The 21,490-nt window shown below is 45.4% G+C and overlaps 1 protein-coding gene across 1 annotated transcript in view; it reads left to right on the top strand.

The window, feature by feature from the left end:
* The window catches only part of MROH7 (maestro heat like repeat family member 7), a 57,269-nt gene extending 35,827 nt beyond the window's left edge, over nt 1–21,442 (top strand). The window contains 11 exon segments of the mRNA XM_020976919.2: nt 3,169–3,347; nt 5,010–5,147; nt 7,191–7,305; nt 11,763–11,903; nt 12,200–12,280; nt 12,730–12,909; nt 13,176–13,331; nt 13,838–13,960; nt 18,215–18,317; nt 19,460–19,522; nt 20,565–21,442. Of these exon segments, the coding sequence (XP_020832578.2) occupies nt 3,169–3,347; nt 5,010–5,147; nt 7,191–7,305; nt 11,763–11,903; nt 12,200–12,280; nt 12,730–12,909; nt 13,176–13,331; nt 13,838–13,960; nt 18,215–18,317; nt 19,460–19,522; nt 20,565–20,806 (1,521 nt within the window). The 3' untranslated portion in view covers nt 20,807–21,442.
* Nucleotides 21,443–21,490: the final 48 nt, after the last annotated feature.

Here is a 21,490-nt window from a genome sequence, read left to right on the forward strand (position 1 = left end):
ATTAATTCCTTTTATATTAATGACCTTTTGTTGCTCTAGATGAATTTTGTTATTCTAATGATGTACAAAAATATTTATAAGCTCTGTTGAGCTTATGAATAAACTTTTGGTAATTTGATTGGTATAGCCCCAAATAAGTAAATACATTCAGATAGTATTATCATTTTTATTATGTTGGCTTGACCTACCCATGAGCAATTACTATTTCTTCAATTATTTAGATCTGTATTTGTATAAAGAGTGTTTTGTAATGGTGTTTACATGGTTTTTGTGTGTCTTAGCAGGTAGACTTCCAAGTATTTTATATTATCTGTAGCTATTTTAAGCGGAATTTCTCCTTCTATCTCTTCACATTGGGTTTTCTTGGAAATATACAGAAATGCTGATGATTTGTGGAGGTTTAGTTTATATCCTGAAATAACTCTGAAGTTGTTCATTGTTTCACTTAGTTTTTTAATTGATTCTCTAAGGTTCTCTAAGTAAATTGTCTTATCATCTACCAAAAAAAAAGCGATCATTTTGCTTCCTCTTGGTCTATGCTGTTTTCTTCAAGCCTATTTTCTTTCTTATTGCTAAAGATAACATTTCTAGGACTATATTGAATAGTAATAATGATCATGGACATCCTTGCTTTGTCCTGATCTTATTGCAAAGGCCTCTAGCTTATCTCTATTACAGATAATGTTGGTTCTTGGTTTGAGGTAGATACTGTTTATCATTTTAAGGAAAGGTCCACTTATTCCTATGCTTTCTACTGCTTTTTAAATAAAAATGGGTGCTGTATTTTGCTAGTTTTTTTCTGCATCCATAGATATAATTTCATTGTTTTTGTTATTAATATGGCCAATTATGTATATAGTTTTCCTAATATTGAACTGGTCCTGCATTCCTGATATAAATCTAACCTAGTTATGTGTATAATCTTTGTGATATGTTCCTGAAGGCTTCCTGCTAATATTTTATTTAAATATTTTCATCAATATTCATTAGGGATATGGGCTTGTAGTTTTCTTTCTATAGGTTGACTCTCCTTGATTTAAGTATCAAGATCATATTTGCGTCATAGAAGGACTTTGATAGAACCCCTTATTTTCCTATTTTTCTCAAACAATTTATGTAGTAATGGTAGGAGGAGGAGGAGGAGGAGGAAGAGGAGTTGGTGTTGTCATTCAGTTGTGTCTGACTTTTCATGACCTCATGGACCACAGCACACCAGGCTCTTCTATCCTCCGCTCTCTCTCAAAGTCTGTCCAAGCTCACTTTCATTGCTTCCATGGCACTGTCTATCCATTTCATCTTCTGCCATCCCCTTTTCCTTTTGCCTTCAATCTTTCCCAACATTAGGGTCTTTTCCAATGAGTCTCACCTTCTCATTATGTGCCCATAGTATTTAAGCCTCAGCTTCAGTATTTGACCTTCCAGTGAATAGCCTGAATTAATTTCTTTAAGTATTGACTGATATGATCTCCTTTCTCTCCAAGGGACTCCGCTAGCACCACAATTCAAAAGCAACAATTCTGTGGTGCTCAGCTTTCCTTATAGTCCAACTCTCACAATCATACATAGTTACTGAAAAACCATGGATGGTTTTGACTGTACAGACCTTTGTCCACAAGGTGATGTCTCTGCTTTTCGGTATGCTGTCCAGATTTGCCATAGCTTTCCTTCCGAGGAGCAAGCATCTTTTGATTTCATGACTGCAGTCGCCACCTGCAGTGATCTTTGAGCCCAAAAATGTAAAATCTGACGTTGCTTGCATTTCTTCTTCCTCTATTTGCCAGGAAGTGATGGGACCAGTTGCCAAGCTCTTAGTTTTTTAAATGTTAAGCTTTAAGCCTGCTTTTACACTCTCCTCTTTTACCTTCATCAAGAGACTTCTTAATTTCTCTTCCCTTTCTGACATCAGAATGATATCATCTGCATATATCAGATTGTTGATATTTCTCCAGTCAACCTTATTTTGTGTAGTATTGGAATTAATTCTTTAAATGTTTAGTAGAATTTGCTTAGAAATCCATCTGGTCCTGGGGTTTGTTTCTTTGTGAGTTCATTTATGACTTGTTCAATTTTTTTAACATTATATTTCCAATTTTTTCAATCAGCAAAAATCTGCTTTCTCACCCTCTCCCACCCCTCCCAACTTGAGAAAGAAAAACAAATTCCATTACAAAGAATATATAGTCAATCAAAACAAATTTCCACATCAGTCATGTTAAAAAAAATATATATTTGTCTCATTCTGCCCTCTGAGTTTCTTCCCCTCTCTACCAGGAGCTCAGTAGTCTTTTTTATCATTAGTCCTGCAGAATCTCAGTTGATCATTGCGTTGGTAAGAGTTCCTAATTCTTTCAAAATTGTCTGCATTGACCATATTGCTGCCATTGTATAAACTGTTCTGCTGGTTCTCAACATTTCAGTATACGTCAGTTCATACAGGTCTTCCCAGGTTTCTGTAAAACCATCCCCCCTCATCACTTCTTACGACTCACTAATATTCCGTCACATTTATATTTTGTAACTTGTTCATCCACTCTGCAGCTCACCGGCACCTCCTCTAGTTTCCCATTCTTTCTCCCCTCAAAAGAGCTCATATTTTTGTACATCATTAGTTAAATTGCTTTGCCTAGGCCTAATCTCTCTCTTATTCTCCCTCCCCTCCTTGTCTCCTTTCCCTATTGAATGAAACGTATTTCTCCACCCAACTGTGTGTGTTTGTGTATTCTTCCTTTCTTTACTTTGTCTGACTTGCCCAACATCTTTTGGCTCATTAATTGGATTGGTATCAACCAACCAATGTTGCTTACATACATATTCAGCCTAGCGGACTTAGTCTTTGGACAAAGAGAGCAGAAAATTCAGAACCTTGTGGCTTGCCTCTTCCTCTAGGCCCTCAGCTGAGAGAGACACTTCTGGGGCCCCTGGAGGCTGGGCTCATCCTTGCTGTCCTCAGAGGCTAGAGGGTCCCTCCCCAGAGGCCCACAGGGCCCCACACTTTGGCCTAGTAGAGAAAGGCTGAAGCCATTACAACTCTTGTTCAGTGACTTGGCCTCCCCCCAGGGAGGGACAGGGTATTCACAGTGGGCAGTTCATCGCTGGCTACAGAGCTGTGAAAAATAACCTTGGCCTCCATGTTCCTTCCCTCCTCCTCTCTCCTCTCCCCTACTCTAGGCAGCCAGTGGCCTGTGCGAGCTCCTCTCTGTCAACAGCTGCATGGGCCGAGTGAGGCGCATTTACCCCCAGCTGCTCCTGGCTCTCTTGGTCCAGGTCCATTACCACATCGGCCTGAACTTGCCTAGCAACAATTGTAGCTTCAAGGATGGCCGGAGCTCCATCTTTATCCCTGTCTGGTAATCTCTACTCCTGTTACCAACCAGCCCTGAGTTCCAACAAACCATCCATTAGATTTGGCAATACAATGGTAAACAGAAGCATAGTTAGTGAATCTACTCATTCTTCACTTCCTTCCTGTGAACATAAGCTTATAAAACATATATTCCTGAGGGTAAGGCCAAGTTATTTGTGGGGCGGGGGAGTGGAGGGCAAGAACTGATCATGAGATTTAGAATGGGAAAAGATTTTAGAGACCACATAAGACTATTTTACAGATAAGAAAGCTGTAGTCCAGAGAGAAGGGACTTACTCAACCTCCCACAGACAGTAAGTAGCAGAGCTGTATATAAAATCCTTTGCAAACATTAAGTTAATTGTTTAAATGTCAGCTCTTAATGATTATTCCCACTTACCTGGCTAGCTGCCTCTCACCTTTAGGTCAAACAAGTTAATGCCTTTTCTTAGCAGTGTGTATGGATGGTAGGTGGACTGGCTAATGCAAGTGAATTTCCTGGGATTTTCGGCCCCATGCATCTGGGCTAAAGCACCTGGAGGGAATTGGCAAGAGAAGCAGGGTTCCTCCAATGAGGGGTGGTTGGACTAGATGTCCACCAAGGTCCCTTCTAGCCCTGAAATTTGATGGGCTTTTAATCTAGGTCAGCAGCTGCATGTGATTAATTTGTTTCTGGGAGCTTCAACTAAAGTAATTCACATTTTCATAAGCACGTGTCAAATTTACAAAACCTTTTTTCCACGACAGCTCTGGTAAGCATGCAATACAATGTAGCATCCCATTAGTACTCTCGCTGGATAGGTCCTTGAGGGGACGACTGCTCACTCGGAGTCTAGGGGTAGCCCTAACAGCATAGCTCATGAGCCCCCACTGGTGGACTTCTCATCTTACAGACGAGGAAATATCCTCAGAAAAGGGAAGTGGCCAGCTTTAGGTCACACAGCTAGTAATGAGTGGTCAGGATTCAAAATTAAGTCTCTGGAGTCTAAAGCCAAATGGGAAAACTATAAGGTATCTTAGGAGTTACTAAATCCAACCCTGAGACTTAGAGAGGTGAAATGCTTTGCCCAGGGTCACGCATCTAGTAAACATCAGAAATGAAATTTGAACTCGGGTCTTCCTGATTTCAAAGCCAGCGCTCTACCACCCAACGTTTCATCCCAGGTGATGCAGGAGCCAGAGAACTGGGTAGCTGGGAGAGAGAGCAGGTTAGCCTAAAAGACACAGCTTTGCCATTAGCCCCAAGACTTTAGGGCACAGCCTCTACGAAAGGACAGATCACAATGCTTATCCCATAAATATAGATGGTCAGACAAAAGGATGTCAGAAGGTAGATAAAGGAAGGTCTTAAAAGGGTGGTAAATTTTGCTTCTGTTTATTCTTGAGTTTCCAAGGCTAATTTTTTTTTTCAAAACCTTGTTTTTAATGCACTAACACCCCCTAATGGAGACTTACAGTACCTAACACAGCATATGTAATAGGTTGCAGGTAAATTAAGGGACCTGCACTCCTGGGGCGAGGGGTCCCCTCCACTGACATTCTGGGGCCCGGGGCCACAGGCAAGGTGACCGGGATGGGGGTAAGGATGTTTGGGGGAATAGACAGCCCTAACTTCTCAGGGTAGGGTAAGGATAGGTTTGATGCTAGCTCTCTGCTGTCCTACCAGCTGGGTGGTGAAGGTGGTCAAGACTCTTCTGTTGAAGATGGGTTGCTCTTACGAAGCCGCCCTGCTGGAGAGCCAAGGCGGCTGGGAGCTCATGGGTCTGGCTGAGCATCACCACCGGGGCGTATCTCTGCTGGCCAGGTAAGCCCCCAGCTGATGCCACTCCTGTGGATCTGGGAACCGAAGGGCTGGGAAGGAGAGGCCAGGCTCTGGACTAAAGTCTACTGTACCTATAGCATTCTCCAACATACGAAGCACTCTCTTCACAAGAGTCCTTGTATTTTCACAAGTATTTTTATCCTTTGTTTGCAAAAGAGGAAACTGAATCTCAGTGAGGTGAAGTGGCCTGTTCAGGGTTATCTATCTGAGATCTGTTGACTCCTAGACCAGAGCCCTTCCCAATACTCCACACTGTCCGAACTCCAGGTCATAACCCAGGAGCCGTTGACCTTGGTGCGGCTGGCCACGCCAGGACATCAGGGGACTGAGGATTATACCCTTGGAGACTCAGTTGAAAGAATTAAGGGGTATTTAGCCTGGAGAAGAGGAGACTGGGGGAGAGTGAAATCTGTCTTTAGTATCTGAATATAAGTCCTATGAGCGCATTGTTTGCTTTATCTTTTGTTCTCTGTTGCTTACCTCAGTCCCTGGCAGCAGAGTAGAAGGCTGATAAATTCTGGTTGATTGATTGACTCAAATATTTGGAGGATTTTCATAAGGAAACAGGATTAGATTTCTTCTGCTTGGCCCCCATTGCTAGAAGCAGGGGGTGACTTTCAAAGAAGCAACTTTGCGGTGGATGGAAAGAGGAAATCTTTGTTAATAATAAGAGCTATCCCAAGGGGGTGTGGGGTACCTGGGCCTGCAGATGTTCCACAAGGCAGAAGTCATGGTATTGTGCACCCTGAGTGCCAAGGACCATGCCTTTTTGGCTGTGGGCATTAAGAGGCACTCCCTAAAAGACGTGGTTCAGTGGGTAGCGCCCCAGACTGGGAGGTAGGGTGTGTGTTTGAGTGTAGACCGTGCCCTCAAGTCAGAATCATAGAATCTCCCTCGAAGGGCTCAAAGACGATGAACAGGAATGTCCCACAATCGCTCTACCCTTCCCTTAGAGACTTCCACGGATGGGGAGCTCACTAGGGTTCTGGAGGCAGCTCACTCCACTTTTGGACAGTTCTCATTATCTGCAAGTCTCATCCTGACGTCCATCGAAAGCAACTTATTGTTTCGTTCTTTGAATCAATATTCTATGTGCATAACTCAGTCCCTGGCACACAGTGGGATTTTAATAAATGCTTCTTGCTTGGTTGACTCAGCCTGCCTTCCTAACCTCCCCTCCATTTATCCCCGCTCCGCCTTGCCTTCTGGGGCCGAGCAGAATAAGGCTGGTCCCTTTTGTACCAGACAGCCCTTTAGATCCTAGAATAGACCAGCCCGGTCCTTCCCCAGCCTCCCCTCCTTTTCTTTTTTCCAGGCTGAAGGATGATTAGCCTTGTTGAGGTGGGTGCCTGAGGGCAGAATCAGGAACAATTAGGGTGGGGAGGTAGATTTCAGCTCCAACACAAAGAAAACTTCTTAACAATTAAAGCTCCACGTGGGAGGTGGCGCCCTTGGGAGAGTACCCAAGCTGAAGTCCGAAGCCTTCTGTCAGGGACATTAATGTAGAATCATGGGTTTATATGCAGAAGGGATCTTGGAGATCATCTGGTGAACCTGCTCACTTTACAGATGAGCCCTGTACAGGTCACAGAAGTAGTAAATGGCCAAGGCAGGATCTGAACCCAGGACCTCTGATCCTTTTCCCAATCTGGTAGCAGAAGAAAGGGAGCACAGGACGATTCCTCCATGTAACCTCTCTGAGATTCTTAGTGACAGGAATGAGAGAATCGCATCTAAGAGCACATGATGAAGGGCTGGCAGGAATTTAGAGAATCAGAAACCAAGGAAGGCTTCCCGGAGGAGATGGCGTTTGAGTTGATCCTTGGTTGATTTGGCAAAAGATGCAGGATGGACAACCACGGGGTTATAAGGTCATGGAATCATCCGATTTAGAGATGGAGGGGATTGTAGAGACCCTAAACTCAGCCCTCCATTTTATAGTTGGGGAAATCCCCTTTTAATGATGAGGGGCTTGGCCTGGCTGAGGCAGCTCCCCTGCTCTGTGTCCTCCATTGTAACCCCCAGGGCCATGGTGCATTATTCCTGCCAAGAACTCTGTCGAGTGCTTTATCTGCTGGTTCCACTCCTGGAAAGAGGGGATGAGAAACACAAGATCACCGCCACTGCCTTCTTTGTGGAGGTAAACACTGGCCTTGGCCATGAGAGGGTCAAAAGGTATTTAGTCAGCATCTACTATGTACCAGGCACTGAGTTCAGTGCTAGAGATACAAAGAAAGGCAAAAGACAGACCCTGCCCTAAAGGAGCTCACAGTCTAATGGCTCCAACAGGACTGAAAACATGGGCACTCATAGCACCATGGGGAAGGCTGAATGCTGAGGAATAACACTAATATGATGATGTATTTGCATAATGCCTTAAATAGAGTTATACAGGGATAGGGACAGAAGCTCTGATTTCAATGGGATAGGGAATTATCCAGTGAGGAACTCCCCTTCCCAATTGCAGCTCAACCCCTTTTCTGCATCATTGAGTCTTAGAGAACTTCCCAGTGTCCTAAAAGATTAAGTGACTTGTCCAGGGTCATGAAGCCAGGGCAGACTTGAACCCAGGTCTTCCCAGCTGACTAGAGATCTATTATTCCACATTATCTCCGGGGTGTGTGGGTGTGTATGTGTGTGTGAAATACAGTTTGTTGTAGTTACAGTCACATATATGAGTTTTATGTGTGCTATGCTACCTCATATACGCATATGTGCCACATGGAGTTTATATAGTTATTAATGTAATTCTTGATCTATATATAGCCATATATATTTTATACATAAAATAGGGGCCCAGCCAATGGAGCTATATCCCCAGAGTGTACCCATTAGCCAGGACTCTAATATATGTATATCTATTTCTATATCAATCTATCATCTCTCTATCCATCCATCCATCTACTTCTATCTCTTTGTAAGTATCTATCCACCTCATCTACCTATCTATCCATCCATCCATCATTGACACATCCCTCTATCTACCTATAGCTATCCATCTATCATCTACCTGTCCATACATACATTCCTCCATCTGTCTATCCATATATTCCTCTATTTCTCTCTTCCTCCTCCCTCATCCATCCATCCATCCATCTATCTATCCATCCAACTATTTATCTACGTATACTTCTATTTCTCTCCCCCTCCCTCCCTCATCATCCATTCACCCACCCATCTACCTACCTACCTATGTATACATACATCTACGTAAGAGTTAGCGTGGCTTGGTAGATAGAGAGTCAGCCTTGAAGCAAAGAAGACTTGGGTTCAAATTCTGCCACTGATACCTACTGGCTTTGTGATTAGCCAAGTGGCAAATTAGTTAACCTCCTATGGGAGCAGGCAACACCATATAAGACTACAAGTCATAAAGGAGGTGTGACTGACATTAGCAGAGGGAAGTTTCGTTACCTGGGAGTACCCTACATGTGTGGATGAGAAAATTTCTACCCCCTCATACTTCTTAGACCCCTTTATTTGACACCTGCCAAATCATGTCTTTGCTACTTAGAAAACGTGTGATTTTTTTGGCCTGGAGATACTCTCCATTGACACAGATGTCTTGTCACTTGTCACATAATGTTGGGTAATATCCTAATCTGTATCTGTATCTTTTCCTCCTATTAGACTACATCTTATCTAAACTTTGTATTAAGTACACAGTAGGTACTTAATAAATGTTTGAATGAATGACGAAACTGAGACTCAGAGAAGTCATAGGACTTAATAATTGAGTTTCTATGGTGCTTTGAGGCTTATAAAGTGCTTAAGTGATTATAAAAGGACCATGCAGATCATCCAGTCCATTTTATAGAGGAAACAGAGACCCAGAAAACGGAGGTGACTTGCCCCAAATCCTTCGTCCTTCCTTTCCTCTCTCTCCTTCCTTCCCTACTTTCTTTTCTTCCTTGCTCCCTTTCTTCTATCCTTTCCTTATTCCTTCCTTTCCTCCATTTTAAAATGAGGGGAAAGAGAGGGAATAAACATTTATTAAGTACCTAGTATATGCCAGGCAATATGCTGGGCACTTTACAAATATCTCATTTTATCTTCATGACAACAAGAGGTAGGTGATATTATTATCCCCATTTTATGATTTGGGGAAACTGAGGCAGACAGCTGTTAAGTCACTCACTCAAGGTTGCACAGCTAGTAAGGATCCGAGACCAGATTTGAACTCAGGTTCTCCTGACTCTAGACCCAGCACTTTATCCATTTCACCACCTAGCTGCCTGATATTCCATTGGTGAGGTGTAAATTCTATTTCTAAATTGCTGTGTGATCTTGATCAAGTGTCTTCCCTAGCAGGACCTCATTTTCCTTCTTTCAAAAATGGGAGAACAATTCTTGTCATGATCCCTCCACAAGGGAGAGAGACAGGAGAGAGAGAGAGAGAGAGAGAGAGAGAGAGAGAGAGAGAGAGAGAGGAGAGAGAGAGAGAGAGAGAGAGAGAGGGGAGAGAAATACAGAGACACAGAGAGAGAGAGAGAGAGAGAGAGAGAGAGAGAGAGAGAAGAGAGAGGGAGGGAGAGAGAGGAGAGAGAGGGAGGGAGAGGAGAGAGAGAGGAGGGAGGGAGAGAGAGAGAGAGAGAGAGAGAGAGAGAGAGAGAGAGAGAGGGAGGGAGGGAGGGAGAGAAGAGAGGAGAGAGAGAGGGAGGGAGAGAGAGAGAGGAGAGAGAGAGAGAGAGGAGAGAGAGAGAGAGAGAGAGAGGGAGAGAGAGAGAGAGAGAGAGGAGAGGGAGAGAGAGAGAGAGAGAGGGAGAGAGAGAGAGAGAGAGAGAGAGAGAGAGAGAGAGAGAGAGGGAGGGAGAGAGAGAGAGAGGGAGGGAGGGAGAGAGAGAGAGAGAGAGGGAGGGAGAGAGAGGGGAGACACCTGTTGTAGCCATTTTCTCCGGGAGTTTAGCCAGAAAGGTGGAAGAGATGAGGAATGATAGTGAGCTGGGATGGAAGGCTCTAGTGAGGGTGAAAATGAGAAATGTTTGGGAAAGTAATTTGATCAACATTGATTAACTGAAGTGTTTTAAACTGGTTCTCTGTATGAACAGCAGAATTAAGCCCTGGAATAAATAAGTATTTAAATCATTTATTCAGAAACCTCACCTCTGAGGAACACAGCTGGAAATGAGAAAATAGGTGAAGACAGCCCTCAGGTAGCTGATATAACCAAGATCCATGTTTATTAGAAGGGAAGGGACCTCAGAAAACCCTATTAGCTCTGTATTTTAGCTCTGTACTTACTATTAGCCCTGTACCTACTCGCTCAACCCATACGTATGTAATAATATAGATGTAATAATAATAATATCAGGTCCCCAGAGTGTGGCTGGTTATGTCAGGGCTACCCTGAGGGGCAGTGGTTCCTTCTGTTGCCATTGGCTTGGATCCCCAATATTGGGGACCAGTTATACTTAGCACTTTTTCCACATCATTGATTAGCCCCATGATTAACACCTCGGTATCAATTTAACCAATTAACATTAATTCACTTTTAGAAAGGGATATTTACTGGAAAGGTACAGAAGTAGAGCACATTCTGCCTGCCCCCTAATAGGGGGTCCTAAGGGAGAGAGGGCTCAAACTCAGCTGGTTGTTACAAACCATCCACCCTTACCAAGGTCACTTTCCTAAGTGGCATGGCCACTGGACAAATGGGTCCCTTGCTGCAGGACATGGTGTCTCTGGTAGTTACACTGCTGGGCTGGACTTCAGCACTGTGCTGCTTAGCCCAGAGCCAGGCACATAGTAGGCACTGCGTTAATAAATAATGGATGTTTATTGACTGACTATTGACTGCTTCTGGAGAACTCTGACTTAGATCTTTCAAGGTCTCACAAAGCCTTCCACGAAAGGGGGAAAAAAAGACCCAAATGGGAAGTGGTCCCATTCTAGACACAGGCTTGTGCTCAGGGCCATGGGCTTACAGCTCATTAGGAGGGAAAGCACTCTAGAAATATAAGGCGGAACAGGAAGGGCCCTGCACTTCGAGTCAATGATCCTGGGTGAAAGACTCCATTCCACACTGACTAGTGGTTGAACCTGGATGAATCACTTTACTATTCTGAGCCTCAGTCCGTAAATGACAATAAAAGACTTGCACTTCCTATCTCACAGGGATGTTGTGAGGAAATCACTTTGTAAACCTTAAAGTACCATATTTTTCATCCTCCTCCTCATCATCAGGCAGTATTTTGGTGACGCTGGTGATGCTAATGAATGCTCAGAGGGGCTTCCTGTTCCTTCCACTTCCCCTCCTCCTCCCCTTACCCCTCTTTACCTCTCTCCCCCCTCTCCTTCCCCTTCCCTTTCCACCTCTTCCTCTCCCTTTCCTTCCATGTTTTCCTCTCCCTCCCCTTCCCTCTGTTTCCACCTCTCCCTCTGACCCTCTCCCTCTTCCTTCTCTTTCCTCTCCTTCCTCCTCCCTCTCCTCCTCCTCCCTCTCCCTCCCCCTCCCTTTCCTTCCCCTTCCCTCTGTATCCATCTCTCCCTCCCCCTTCCCTCTTCCCTCTCCTTCTACCTCTTCCTCTTCCTCTCCTTTTTCCTCCCCTCTCCCTCCCAGCCACCAGCCCCAGAGGAAATGTCCAATTATCTCCTTAGCTCCTTCGCATGGAGCAGGTGAAGAGGATTCCAGAGGAGTACTCCCTGGGCCGAATGTCCCAGGGCTTGACCAACGAAGACCCCATCATGAAGGTGCTCTGTATCAGGGGCTTGGTCCTTCTGGCCCACAGGTCAGAAAAGGTGAGAGAGCTAAGGGAGGAGGTGAGGAGGTGGTGACTGGCAGGATTCAGAGGGCGCAGGGGAGAGGTTCCCTGGGCAGGGGGATTCCTGAGTTATTTTTGCTGCCGAATCCACCCCCTCTCCTTCCAATGACCTCGGGCCCAGTACCTTTCCCTGTTCAGAACTTCAATGTCTCCATCTGTAAAATGGGTAGCCCATCTCCCCCAGGAACCAATACCCCTAATGACCCCTGACCTATTCAGAATACAAAGCGCTAGCCTACACTCCAGGCAAAGATCTCTCTCTCTCTCTTTCAGGTGAGAAAACTGAAGACTAAAGAGATTAAGTCTTCATTAGCAACGTCAACGTCCTCGACACAAAACACAGACCAATTTTGTGTGAGACTTCGGGCTTGGTTTGGGGGACGCAGAAGAGCGTCAGGCATGGTCCCTGCCCTCGGGGAGCTCCCAGTCTGTCGGGGAGTCGGCACGGAGAGCAGGCCAGCACAAGTCTATCCGTGCTAAGGACTGGGCAAGCCTTACGGAGTGTATATGTCGCCGGAATTAAGGAGGGCGCGGGGCAGCATGGCTCAGGGTGGTCGGGGAAGGCTTCCTGGGAGGCAGCCTTACAGCCATCTAGGCTGACCCCCTTTCATTTTGCAAATGAGGGAACTGACGGCCAGAGAGAAGGAGTGGCTTTCCAAAGTCACCCAGCTAGAAAAGGGTAGGAATGAGTTACGTGCGGAGGGAGAAAGGGGCATTTCAGAAAGGAACAGTAAACCTAGGATTCCAACCTGGGTCCTTTGGCTCCCAGGCAAGGGCTCGCTCCTCTCCCTTTCTCACCACAGCGTGCCAAAATCCAGGCTCTTCTGCCCTCCATGATGAAGGGCCTGCAGTGGGTGGATGGCTTGCTGGCAGTGGAGGCCGTCAGCAACCTCAAGACCATCCTGAAGTCTCAGAACAAGAAGTCCAATGACGTCACCATTTACCTGGAAATCCTGCAGGTTCTCCAGCCTCACTTCAATGACGTAAGGGCAAAGAGGGGAAGGGAAAGGTGGGTGGATCGGGGGGCGTGACCACGACTCTGGCTCCGGAGGCCACCGAGAGCTTTCGGGTTGGGGCGAGCCGTGTTCTAGTTGGGGGCCTCAGTTTCCTCCTTTGTAAAAATGGGACTTGGTAATACCGAAAATCCTTTTGAGCTTTGACATTCTCTATTCTGAGGCTGCCCTTCGCCCCACCCCACACACATACACCCCGATCCAATCACTCCGTGACCCGGTGGTTCCTTCTTCAGAACAGGGAGGAGGTGCGTTTGACGGCCATCACCCTCTTTGGTAAGGTGGTCCGGCTGCTGCGGAGCCCCTGCAAGCCCCTCACAGAGCAGCAGTTGGTGAACTGCCTGGTACCTCTGATCCTGCAGCTTCAGGAGGGGAACCCTGTCGTGGGCAAGGTGAGTCTGACCGTCTGTAACCCTGCAAAGGTAAATGGTGAGAGGAGTGGGGAGATGAGGGTGTTCCTTATTTTAAGCAAGCCTCCAATGAAGGTGTGTCTCATTTAATACAAGCCTGCTCTAAGACAGAAAATCTCTAGGTTGGAAGGGACTTTCTTCTAGTCCTGCCCCCATGCATCACCAAGTGGCCCTCCAACTTCCTACTGAAGGAAGATCTATCTGTGAAAGGGTGCTACTGGGCAGGGAAAATTACCCTCCTATTCTTGTGACTCTGGGTCTGGTCTCAGCTTGGGTTCAGCAGGGGCATGGCGTCTTGGACCTGGCTCTGAGTCTTGGCTTTGCCGCTCACTAGTTGAATCTCTTTGGAGAAGCCACCTCCTTTCTCTTAGCCTCATTTATAAAATGAAAGATAAAGGTACATAGGCACTTCCTTCCTCCCTCATGGGGTTGCTTTAGTAAAGTGCTCTATAAAAACATGATCCCACCCCCTTCCAATCCACCTGCAGAAATGTAAGAAGACCTTGTCCTATTGCTGCTACCACATGGCTTGGGTCCTGCCAAAAATGACGTACAGCAAAAAGCCATGGGACATCGGTCAGCAGACCATGGCCAAGATCTGCAAGTACTTGGTGAGTGCTACCCTGGGGAAGAAAGACACCGCAGCCCAGTGAGCACTTATCAATCACCTCGCATGTGGCCAAGTTCTATGTTGGGTGCTGGAATACAAGGCTAAAGTCCCTGCTTTCAAGGAGTTTCCATTCTATTTGGCAGAAACAATTTAGACTCAGAAAATTAAATAATATGTACAAAATTATACAAAGTACTTTCAACAGGGTTATTAATGTGTGTTATTAATCAGGGGCAGGGATCAGGCATCTGCACTGTGCCTTGTAGGAAGGCAAGGATTATATGAGACAGAGGAGAGTGGGAAATGCATTCCCCTAGACATGGGAGAGCATCTGTACAAAGACGTGGAGGTGGGAAATGGGACTTCAGGCTCAGAGAGCACATCACTCCTCTTTTGAGTCTCAATTGCCTCATCTATAAATGAGGAGGCTGACAATATGATCTCGAAGGTCCGTCCCATTTCTAGATCTGCAAGAATCTTAAGTAGTCTAGTGTAATTGGAAGACAGAGTGTGTACAATAATAGGAAATAAAGCCAGAAAGGGACAGACATGCATTTACAGAATGAAATCCTCAATGACACCCTGCCTGTCCAAGTTCCCTCTTTGTTAGGTGTTGTGGCTGGACCATACTGTGTACCATCAGCCTCCCCATTGCCCTCCAGGAAAGGGGAGAAAAACAGAGTAAGAATTTTTCAAGCGTCTACCATGTGTCAAGCACTGTACTAAATGCTTTACAGATGTTATCTCATTGGAGCCTTTGGGGGGTCCTCCCTTTTAATTCTTCTGAGACCATCATATTCCATAACATGTAGTCATGTGACAACTCCAGTAAAATATTGATATATACAAATATAGGGTGTCCCAAAAGTCTTAATGCAGTTTACACCTGTGAAAGCTTCAAATGGCACAGTATATGCAAATGCCTAAAGTCACACACAATATTCTGTGGTCAGAACATTAGAGAACAGCAAATATTGTGTTAAGTGAAGGCAGAGAGGGAAAGAGTCACTGCCCACTGGCAGGTGTCAAAAAGGCCCTAGTTAAGCTTTCTCATTTTCTAGAACAGGGAACTGAGGCCCTGTCAAGAAAAGAGACTGAAAATGCTACAATCTTAGAATTGCCTAGAAGAGACCTTGGAAAGTATTTAAATGCAACTGCCAAGTTTATTTTTAAAATCTTACTTGAATTAAGTAATTAAATCTCATATATATGTGTATATATGTATACATATATGTATATACACATCTGCAATTATGTGAGATAATTTCCTTTAACCTTCTTCTCCCTCCTCCTGTAGTATATTCCTCTTTCCATGTCTATCCATTCTTCTTTTAAGATCACTAAGCCCTAACAGAACCACTCCCAGGCCTACTGTTTAATTAAACTCCTTCTGTGATGCCCTGATGATGATGGGGTTCAAAGGGACACATGTATAATCTCCCCATATTTGAATGTAAACAGTTTATCCTTATTTAGTCCCTTATGATTATTCATTTATTTTTACCTTTTTATGTTTCCCTTTGACTTTTATGTTGGAGTTCAAAGTTTCTATACAACTCTGGTATTTTTGTCAGGAATGCTTGTAAGATCTCTATTTCATTAAAGGTTCATTTTTTTCCTTTGTGTGAGATCTCAGTTTTGCTAGGTGAGTTATTCTTGGCCTGTAAGCTTACATCCTTTGCCTTTTGGAATATCATAGTCCAAGCTCTCCACTCCTTCATTGAGATGGCTGCTAAATTGTGTGTGATCCTGACTGTGGCTCCTCAGTACTTGAATTCTTTCTTTCTGACTGCTTGCAATCTTTTTTGTTGGACCTGAGAACTATGGATTTTGGCTATGATGTTCCTGGGAGTTTTCATTTGGGAGTTTCTTTCAGGAGGTGACAGATGGATTCTTTCTATTTCTACTTTGATCTCTGGTTCTAAGAGATCTGGGCAGTTTTCTTTTGTGATTTCTTGAAATATGTGTAGGCTCTTTTTTTGGTTATGGCTTTCGGGTAGTTTAATGATTCTTGCATTTTTTCTCTTTGATCTGTTTCCAAGTCACTTGCTTTTGCAATGAAATACTTTATATTTCCTTCCTTTTTCTCTCTTATGACTTTATTTTAATATTTTCTATTGTCTCATGGAGTCATTGATTTCTATTTGGTCCATTTTGATATTCAGGAAGTTTGTTCCTTGGACGTTTTGTGCCTATTGTGACAAACTTAATTTCCTTTCCAGTTCTTTTTCCCATAGTTCTCATTTCTTTTCTAAATTTTCCCCTAGTGCTCTCAATTAGTTTATAAATTTTAAAAAATCTCTTTTTAAAATTATTGCTTCATCTCCTCAGTAATTCTTTTCTATTTGGACACAAGCCCAAGCTGTGTTTTAATTTGAGGCTTTGCTCATAAATGCTCTGGAGTCATTCTCTTCCTCCAAGTTTGCATATTGAATATATCTATTACCATAATAGTTTTTTATGGTGGGATTATTTATTTGCTTGCTTATTCTCCCAGCCTACTTTATGACTTTAGATTTTATTTTGGGGCAAATCCCTGTGTCTAGGCTGGTCCTGCTGCTACTTTTCTTGTGGTATTGAGTCTTACGTTGTTCCAGCATGTCAAAGACAGCTCAGCTGGGGAGACCTGTAAGCTTTCAGCACTTCCAGAATGGCTGATCTAGGGTAAAGTGTGATCACTGTCTCCCTTGGTCCAAAGTCTACAAGTTCTTGAGTTTGGGTCAGAGTAACAATAGATGCTGCTGGACTCTGCCTCTAACAGTCAGCTGGAAAATTCTATTGGTTCAATGACAGGTCTAAATCCAAATATACTGTATTTGCTTTTAGCTAAGGAGAATTAGATGAAAACTGTGATTCCTCCCAGTTGTAGTATTCTACGCTCTAAGATTCATTTTACTGCTAACATTCTCTCTTCCAAGGTTCTCCCAGCTCTGATGTTCTCTGTTCTGATGCATAAGAGAATGGAGAACACTGGATTTGGAGTCAGGAAAACTCGAGTTCAAATATGACCTCAGGGGGCAGCTAGGTGGCGCAGTGGATAGAGCACCAGCCCTGGATTCAGGAGGATCTGAGTTCGAATATGACCTCAGACACATAACACTTACTAGCTGTGTGACCTTGGGCAAGTCACTTGACCCCATTGCCTAGCAAAAACAAAAACAAATCTGACCTCAGACACTTAACAGCTATGTGACCCTGACCAAGTCACTTAATCTCTGCCGTAAAATAGTGATTAATAATAGCACCTCCTTCAGTAGATATCTTAAGGCTCTAATGAGATAATATGTAGAGCACTTTGCAAACCTTAATGTGCTGTGTAAATGCTACTATTATATCAGCTGAGGACGCCCCCAGCTCAGACACCCCAAATTTTAGCATTCTTTGTTGCAAGGCTCTATGTCTGTTGACTAGATGCCCCACTGCCCTGGCACTAGAGTCCCAGAGAGTTCTCTTCCATCAGTTCATTTCTGAGCAAGCTTTGTTTCTGGTCCTTCCCATAATAGCAACTCACAATCTGTCACTATGTGATGTGAAACTTAGGATGACTGGAGGAAGATGTGATCTCAAACCTCCCCAAGGCAGGTACCAAGACTCACCACTCTAGTGGAACCTTGGAACTTCCCTCCAAAGATTCTGATTGTGTCCCCATCCTCTCCTACGCATCCCTTGAAACTCTCATGTCTTCCCACAAATTCACCTCTAAGGTTCCACCCACAATGACCTGGGCTTTTGAGTTGCATGGATTCCAGTGGAGCACAGGGGCTGGCAATCCACATTTCTATTGCATTTTAAAGTTTTTAAAAATGTATTCATTATCTCATTTAAACCATAATCTTTGTCTCCACAACCTTGTGAGATCTATAGTTTGGGTGTTATTACTCCATTGTCTAGATGAGGAAATGGAGGGTCAGAGAGGAGAAAGGGACATGCTCAAAGGGTATAGTCCCAAGATATAGGTGAGCCAAGATTCAGACTCCGGTATTCTGTGATCTGTCTCACTACACTGAGATGCTTGTCCCTATTTTGCAGAGCAGAAGACTGAGGCTTGGCTAAGTAATAGAGACTCCTTGGCCTCTATTGCTATGATTTTTATTGGACATCAGAGAGGATAACCTAGACTTAGCTCTCTTCCAGATGTTAGGGTAGGGGATAATAACTTTAAAAAATCTGGCTTGGGGGTGGGGAACACAGAGAATTCAACAAGGTCATTTCTCAGTTGACAGATGGTATACTGGGGGGGGCGGGTTTGGCCTAGGTGAATGCCCACCGAGACAGTGCCTTAGTGTTCCTGACCCAGAGCCTGGAATATACCAAAAGCCCTCGGGCTGCCCTCCGGAGGAGTGCAGTCACATTTATAGGTAAACTCTAACCCTGCGTTGGTATCTCTGGTGGTGGGGCTGGAGGTGGGTTCACTTTGGATTGAATGGGGCCCATTGTAAGACAAGCTTCAAGAAGGAGGCCAAGGGTGAGAACCCAACGTTAGATCACTGTTTGTATTACTTCCCATTCTGTCCTGTAACCTATAATTTGTCTGCAGATGGACATATTCCTTCCCCTCTCTTAGCTGCCCCAGAGGCCACTGGGAAACATCTCACCTCAGACACTCATTGCCTTGTGACCTAGGGCAGGTCAATCAATCTCCCTGGGTCTCAGTTTCCTCATCTGTAAAATGAGGGTTTCAATCAATGGCCTCTGAGGTCCCTTGCAACTGGAGATCGATAATCCCTGGAAGGGTGAGAGTAATTATTTACATCCTTTCTACCACAGACTTGGGGGCCAGATAAGAACAACAGAAGCAATCCCAGTGTAGTATATTTAATAGAGAGCTGACCTGGGAGTCAGGAGAGCCTGCGTCAAGTACAACCTCTGACCCATCCTGGCTATGTGACCCTGGATGAGTCACTTCCATTCTCAGCCTCGGGGAAGTTCTTTAAGACTCTCCATTGCAGACCTGTGAAGGTGGAGACCCCCTCACACCAGGGAAATCCCAGAGCCAGCTCTCTATCCCCACACACTGGTAGTGCTTAAAGGTTTTCAAAGAGCTTTCATTTTACATTTCTCTTCTCAATGATCCCTGCACTGCCCCAGTGGGATAAGCAGAGCAACTAGTTACTAGCCCATTTTACAGTAGAAGAAATGGAAGCCCATAGAGGTAATGGGTTTCGCTCAAATTCATACAGCCATTGATGATGTTGGGACTCATCTGGCTCTCCTGAAACCCAGGCTGGGGCTTCCTTTTCCTTAGCTAGGCCTTGTCTCTCGGAGGATTGGCACGAGAGCAGATCTTGTCTTGTTTTTGCTGTTACAAGGGAAAGGGAATCTGCAGGACCCCAAGGATTCCCTCCCTTTGCACACGTTCTGACATTTCCATGGTTGGGAGGTTGGGGTGAAGTGGGTGAGGTTGAGCTGTGCTTATTTAAAGGCTGAGTTGTGGGCTGTGGTCTGGGGGCTTGGCTGGGGGTGACAGCAGCTGAGCCTCCCTTTGGGATTGTGTTTGAAGGGTCCCTGGTACCCTGCATGGAGGGCATGCTGACCGAAGAGAACCTAAATGAAGTGAAGGCAGGTGAGTTAAATGTTTCTCCTCTGTCTGTCTCCTCTCTCTCTTCTCTCTCTCTCTCTCTTCTCTCTCTCTCTCTCTCTCTCTCTCTCTCTCTCTCTCTCTCTCTCTCTCTCTCTCTCTCTCTCTCTCTCTCTCTCTCTTTCTCTCTCTCTCCCTCTCACAAAGTGAGGGTGAGTTTCCAGAGTTGCCACCTGGTTGTCACAAGATGAAAGCAAAACCTTCAGAGACGCCTCTTCCCTCTCAATGACCACCACTTTTCTCCTGAGAGTTTCCTTTCCTCCCTCTTCAGTCTCTCTCATCCTCATCGCTGAAGGAACTAAGGATGTTTAGATTAGAGACAAGAAAACTCGTGGAGGACATGATCTGTTTTCAAGAACTGGGTGGTGCTCGTGTGGGAGAGGGCTTGGATCTGGTCCCTTTGTTAGGAACAACGGGGACCCCTGGTAAGGAGGCAGATTTCGGTCAGGTGTTAGGAAAACGCTTCCAAACAAGAACTGTCCAGCAGTGGAATGGGGCACCTCAGGAGGTGGGGTGTTCTTTCTCATTAGAGGTCTGCAAAAGAAGGCTGTGGCTGCTCGTTGCGTGTGAAGCGGTGGGGATTCTTTTCAAATTTGGCTTGGCCTAGATGGTGTCTGAAGTCCCATCCAACTCAAAAATGCTGTGATGTCCATGCATACCTCAGCATGGACACTCATTATACCCCCTACTCACTCTTCCTTTTAATGGGGAGGTGTGCCATGCATACTGACAAGTAATATGTGATCATTTGAAAAGACAGTACTAAGGAATGGAATATAAAACACATTCAGGCGAGTAGCACGAGACAAAAAGAAACTAATGGGTCGGGGGTCAAGGCTTTAAATGCCAGGCCAGAGAGGGACCTTGAACTGAATAGGGAGCCACTGCCGACCCGTGAGCCAGAAAGTGTGGGAAGGAAGCCAGCAGAAGCTCCCTCCGGGGCCACTCTGGGCGCAGCTGACTTGGGAAATCCCCTGTTTTGCTCTCTCCTCCTCTCCCCTGGCTCCCATCTTCCCCATCCTCACAGCCCTGGAGGCCCTGAGGCACGACCCAGAAGCATCAGTGTGCATCTTTGCAGCCCAAGCCCAGGATCACATTTTAGCCAGTTGCTGGCGGAGCTCCTGGCCCCTTCCCCGGGGAGACGCTTGGGTCTGCGACCCGGCCACCAACCACCGATGGAACTCCAGCAAAGAGAACCTCCCTCTCAGCCATCGCCGAAAGTCGTCGATCTTGGACTCACTGAGGGCCTGGAAGAAGAGTTTAAAGTAGCCCTCGGCAGCTGCCCAGCCTGCCTGCTGGCACTATAAATGCTAGATTGGGTAGCTGGTGTCTGCGTGTTCTTGCGAAAGGAGGGAGGAGGCCCTCATTCTCGGGCTCGCGGTGCGATAGACTCACATTCTGTTGGGGGACGAAATGTGCACACATGAAGAGCAAGTCTAAAACTACGCGAAGTATAAAGTAATTTGGGGAGGAGGGGTCACTACCAACTTGGGAGGGGGGTTGCATCAGGAAAGGCATCAGGCTTCGAAGTAAATTGGTGCAGAAAAGTGGGGACAGTCTTGGAGTGCATTGGCGGTGAGGCACACATCGGGATCGTGTGCTCAAAGCAAACCCTACTCAACACGGTCCTTAAGTACTCCGTGCCTCAGTTTCCCCTTCTGTAAGATGAGACTAACTGGCCTCGGAGGTTCACAGAATTCGAGTGCTGAAAGGGACCTTAGAAGCCATCTAATCCTCATTTTACAGAAGGGGAAACTGAGGCCCAGGGAAGTGAAGTGACTGGCCCAAGGTCACAGGGGTAATAAGTGTCGGAGGTCGGACCTGAATCCAAGTCCGAGCCAGGGCTCTCTGCACTTTCCACTCCCTAAGTCTACACTCGCCGTCTTCGCCGTCCTCCCCTCTGCCTCTCCCGCCAAGCCCCGCCAGGCTCTCTGTGGGCGGAACTCGAGGGCG

This window comes from Phascolarctos cinereus, unplaced genomic scaffold (assembly GCF_003287225.1).
Source record: "Phascolarctos cinereus isolate Bilbo 61053 unplaced genomic scaffold, phaCin_HiC Scaffold_5;HRSCAF=322, whole genome shotgun sequence".
NCBI lineage: Eukaryota > Metazoa > Chordata > Mammalia > Diprotodontia > Phascolarctidae > Phascolarctos > Phascolarctos cinereus.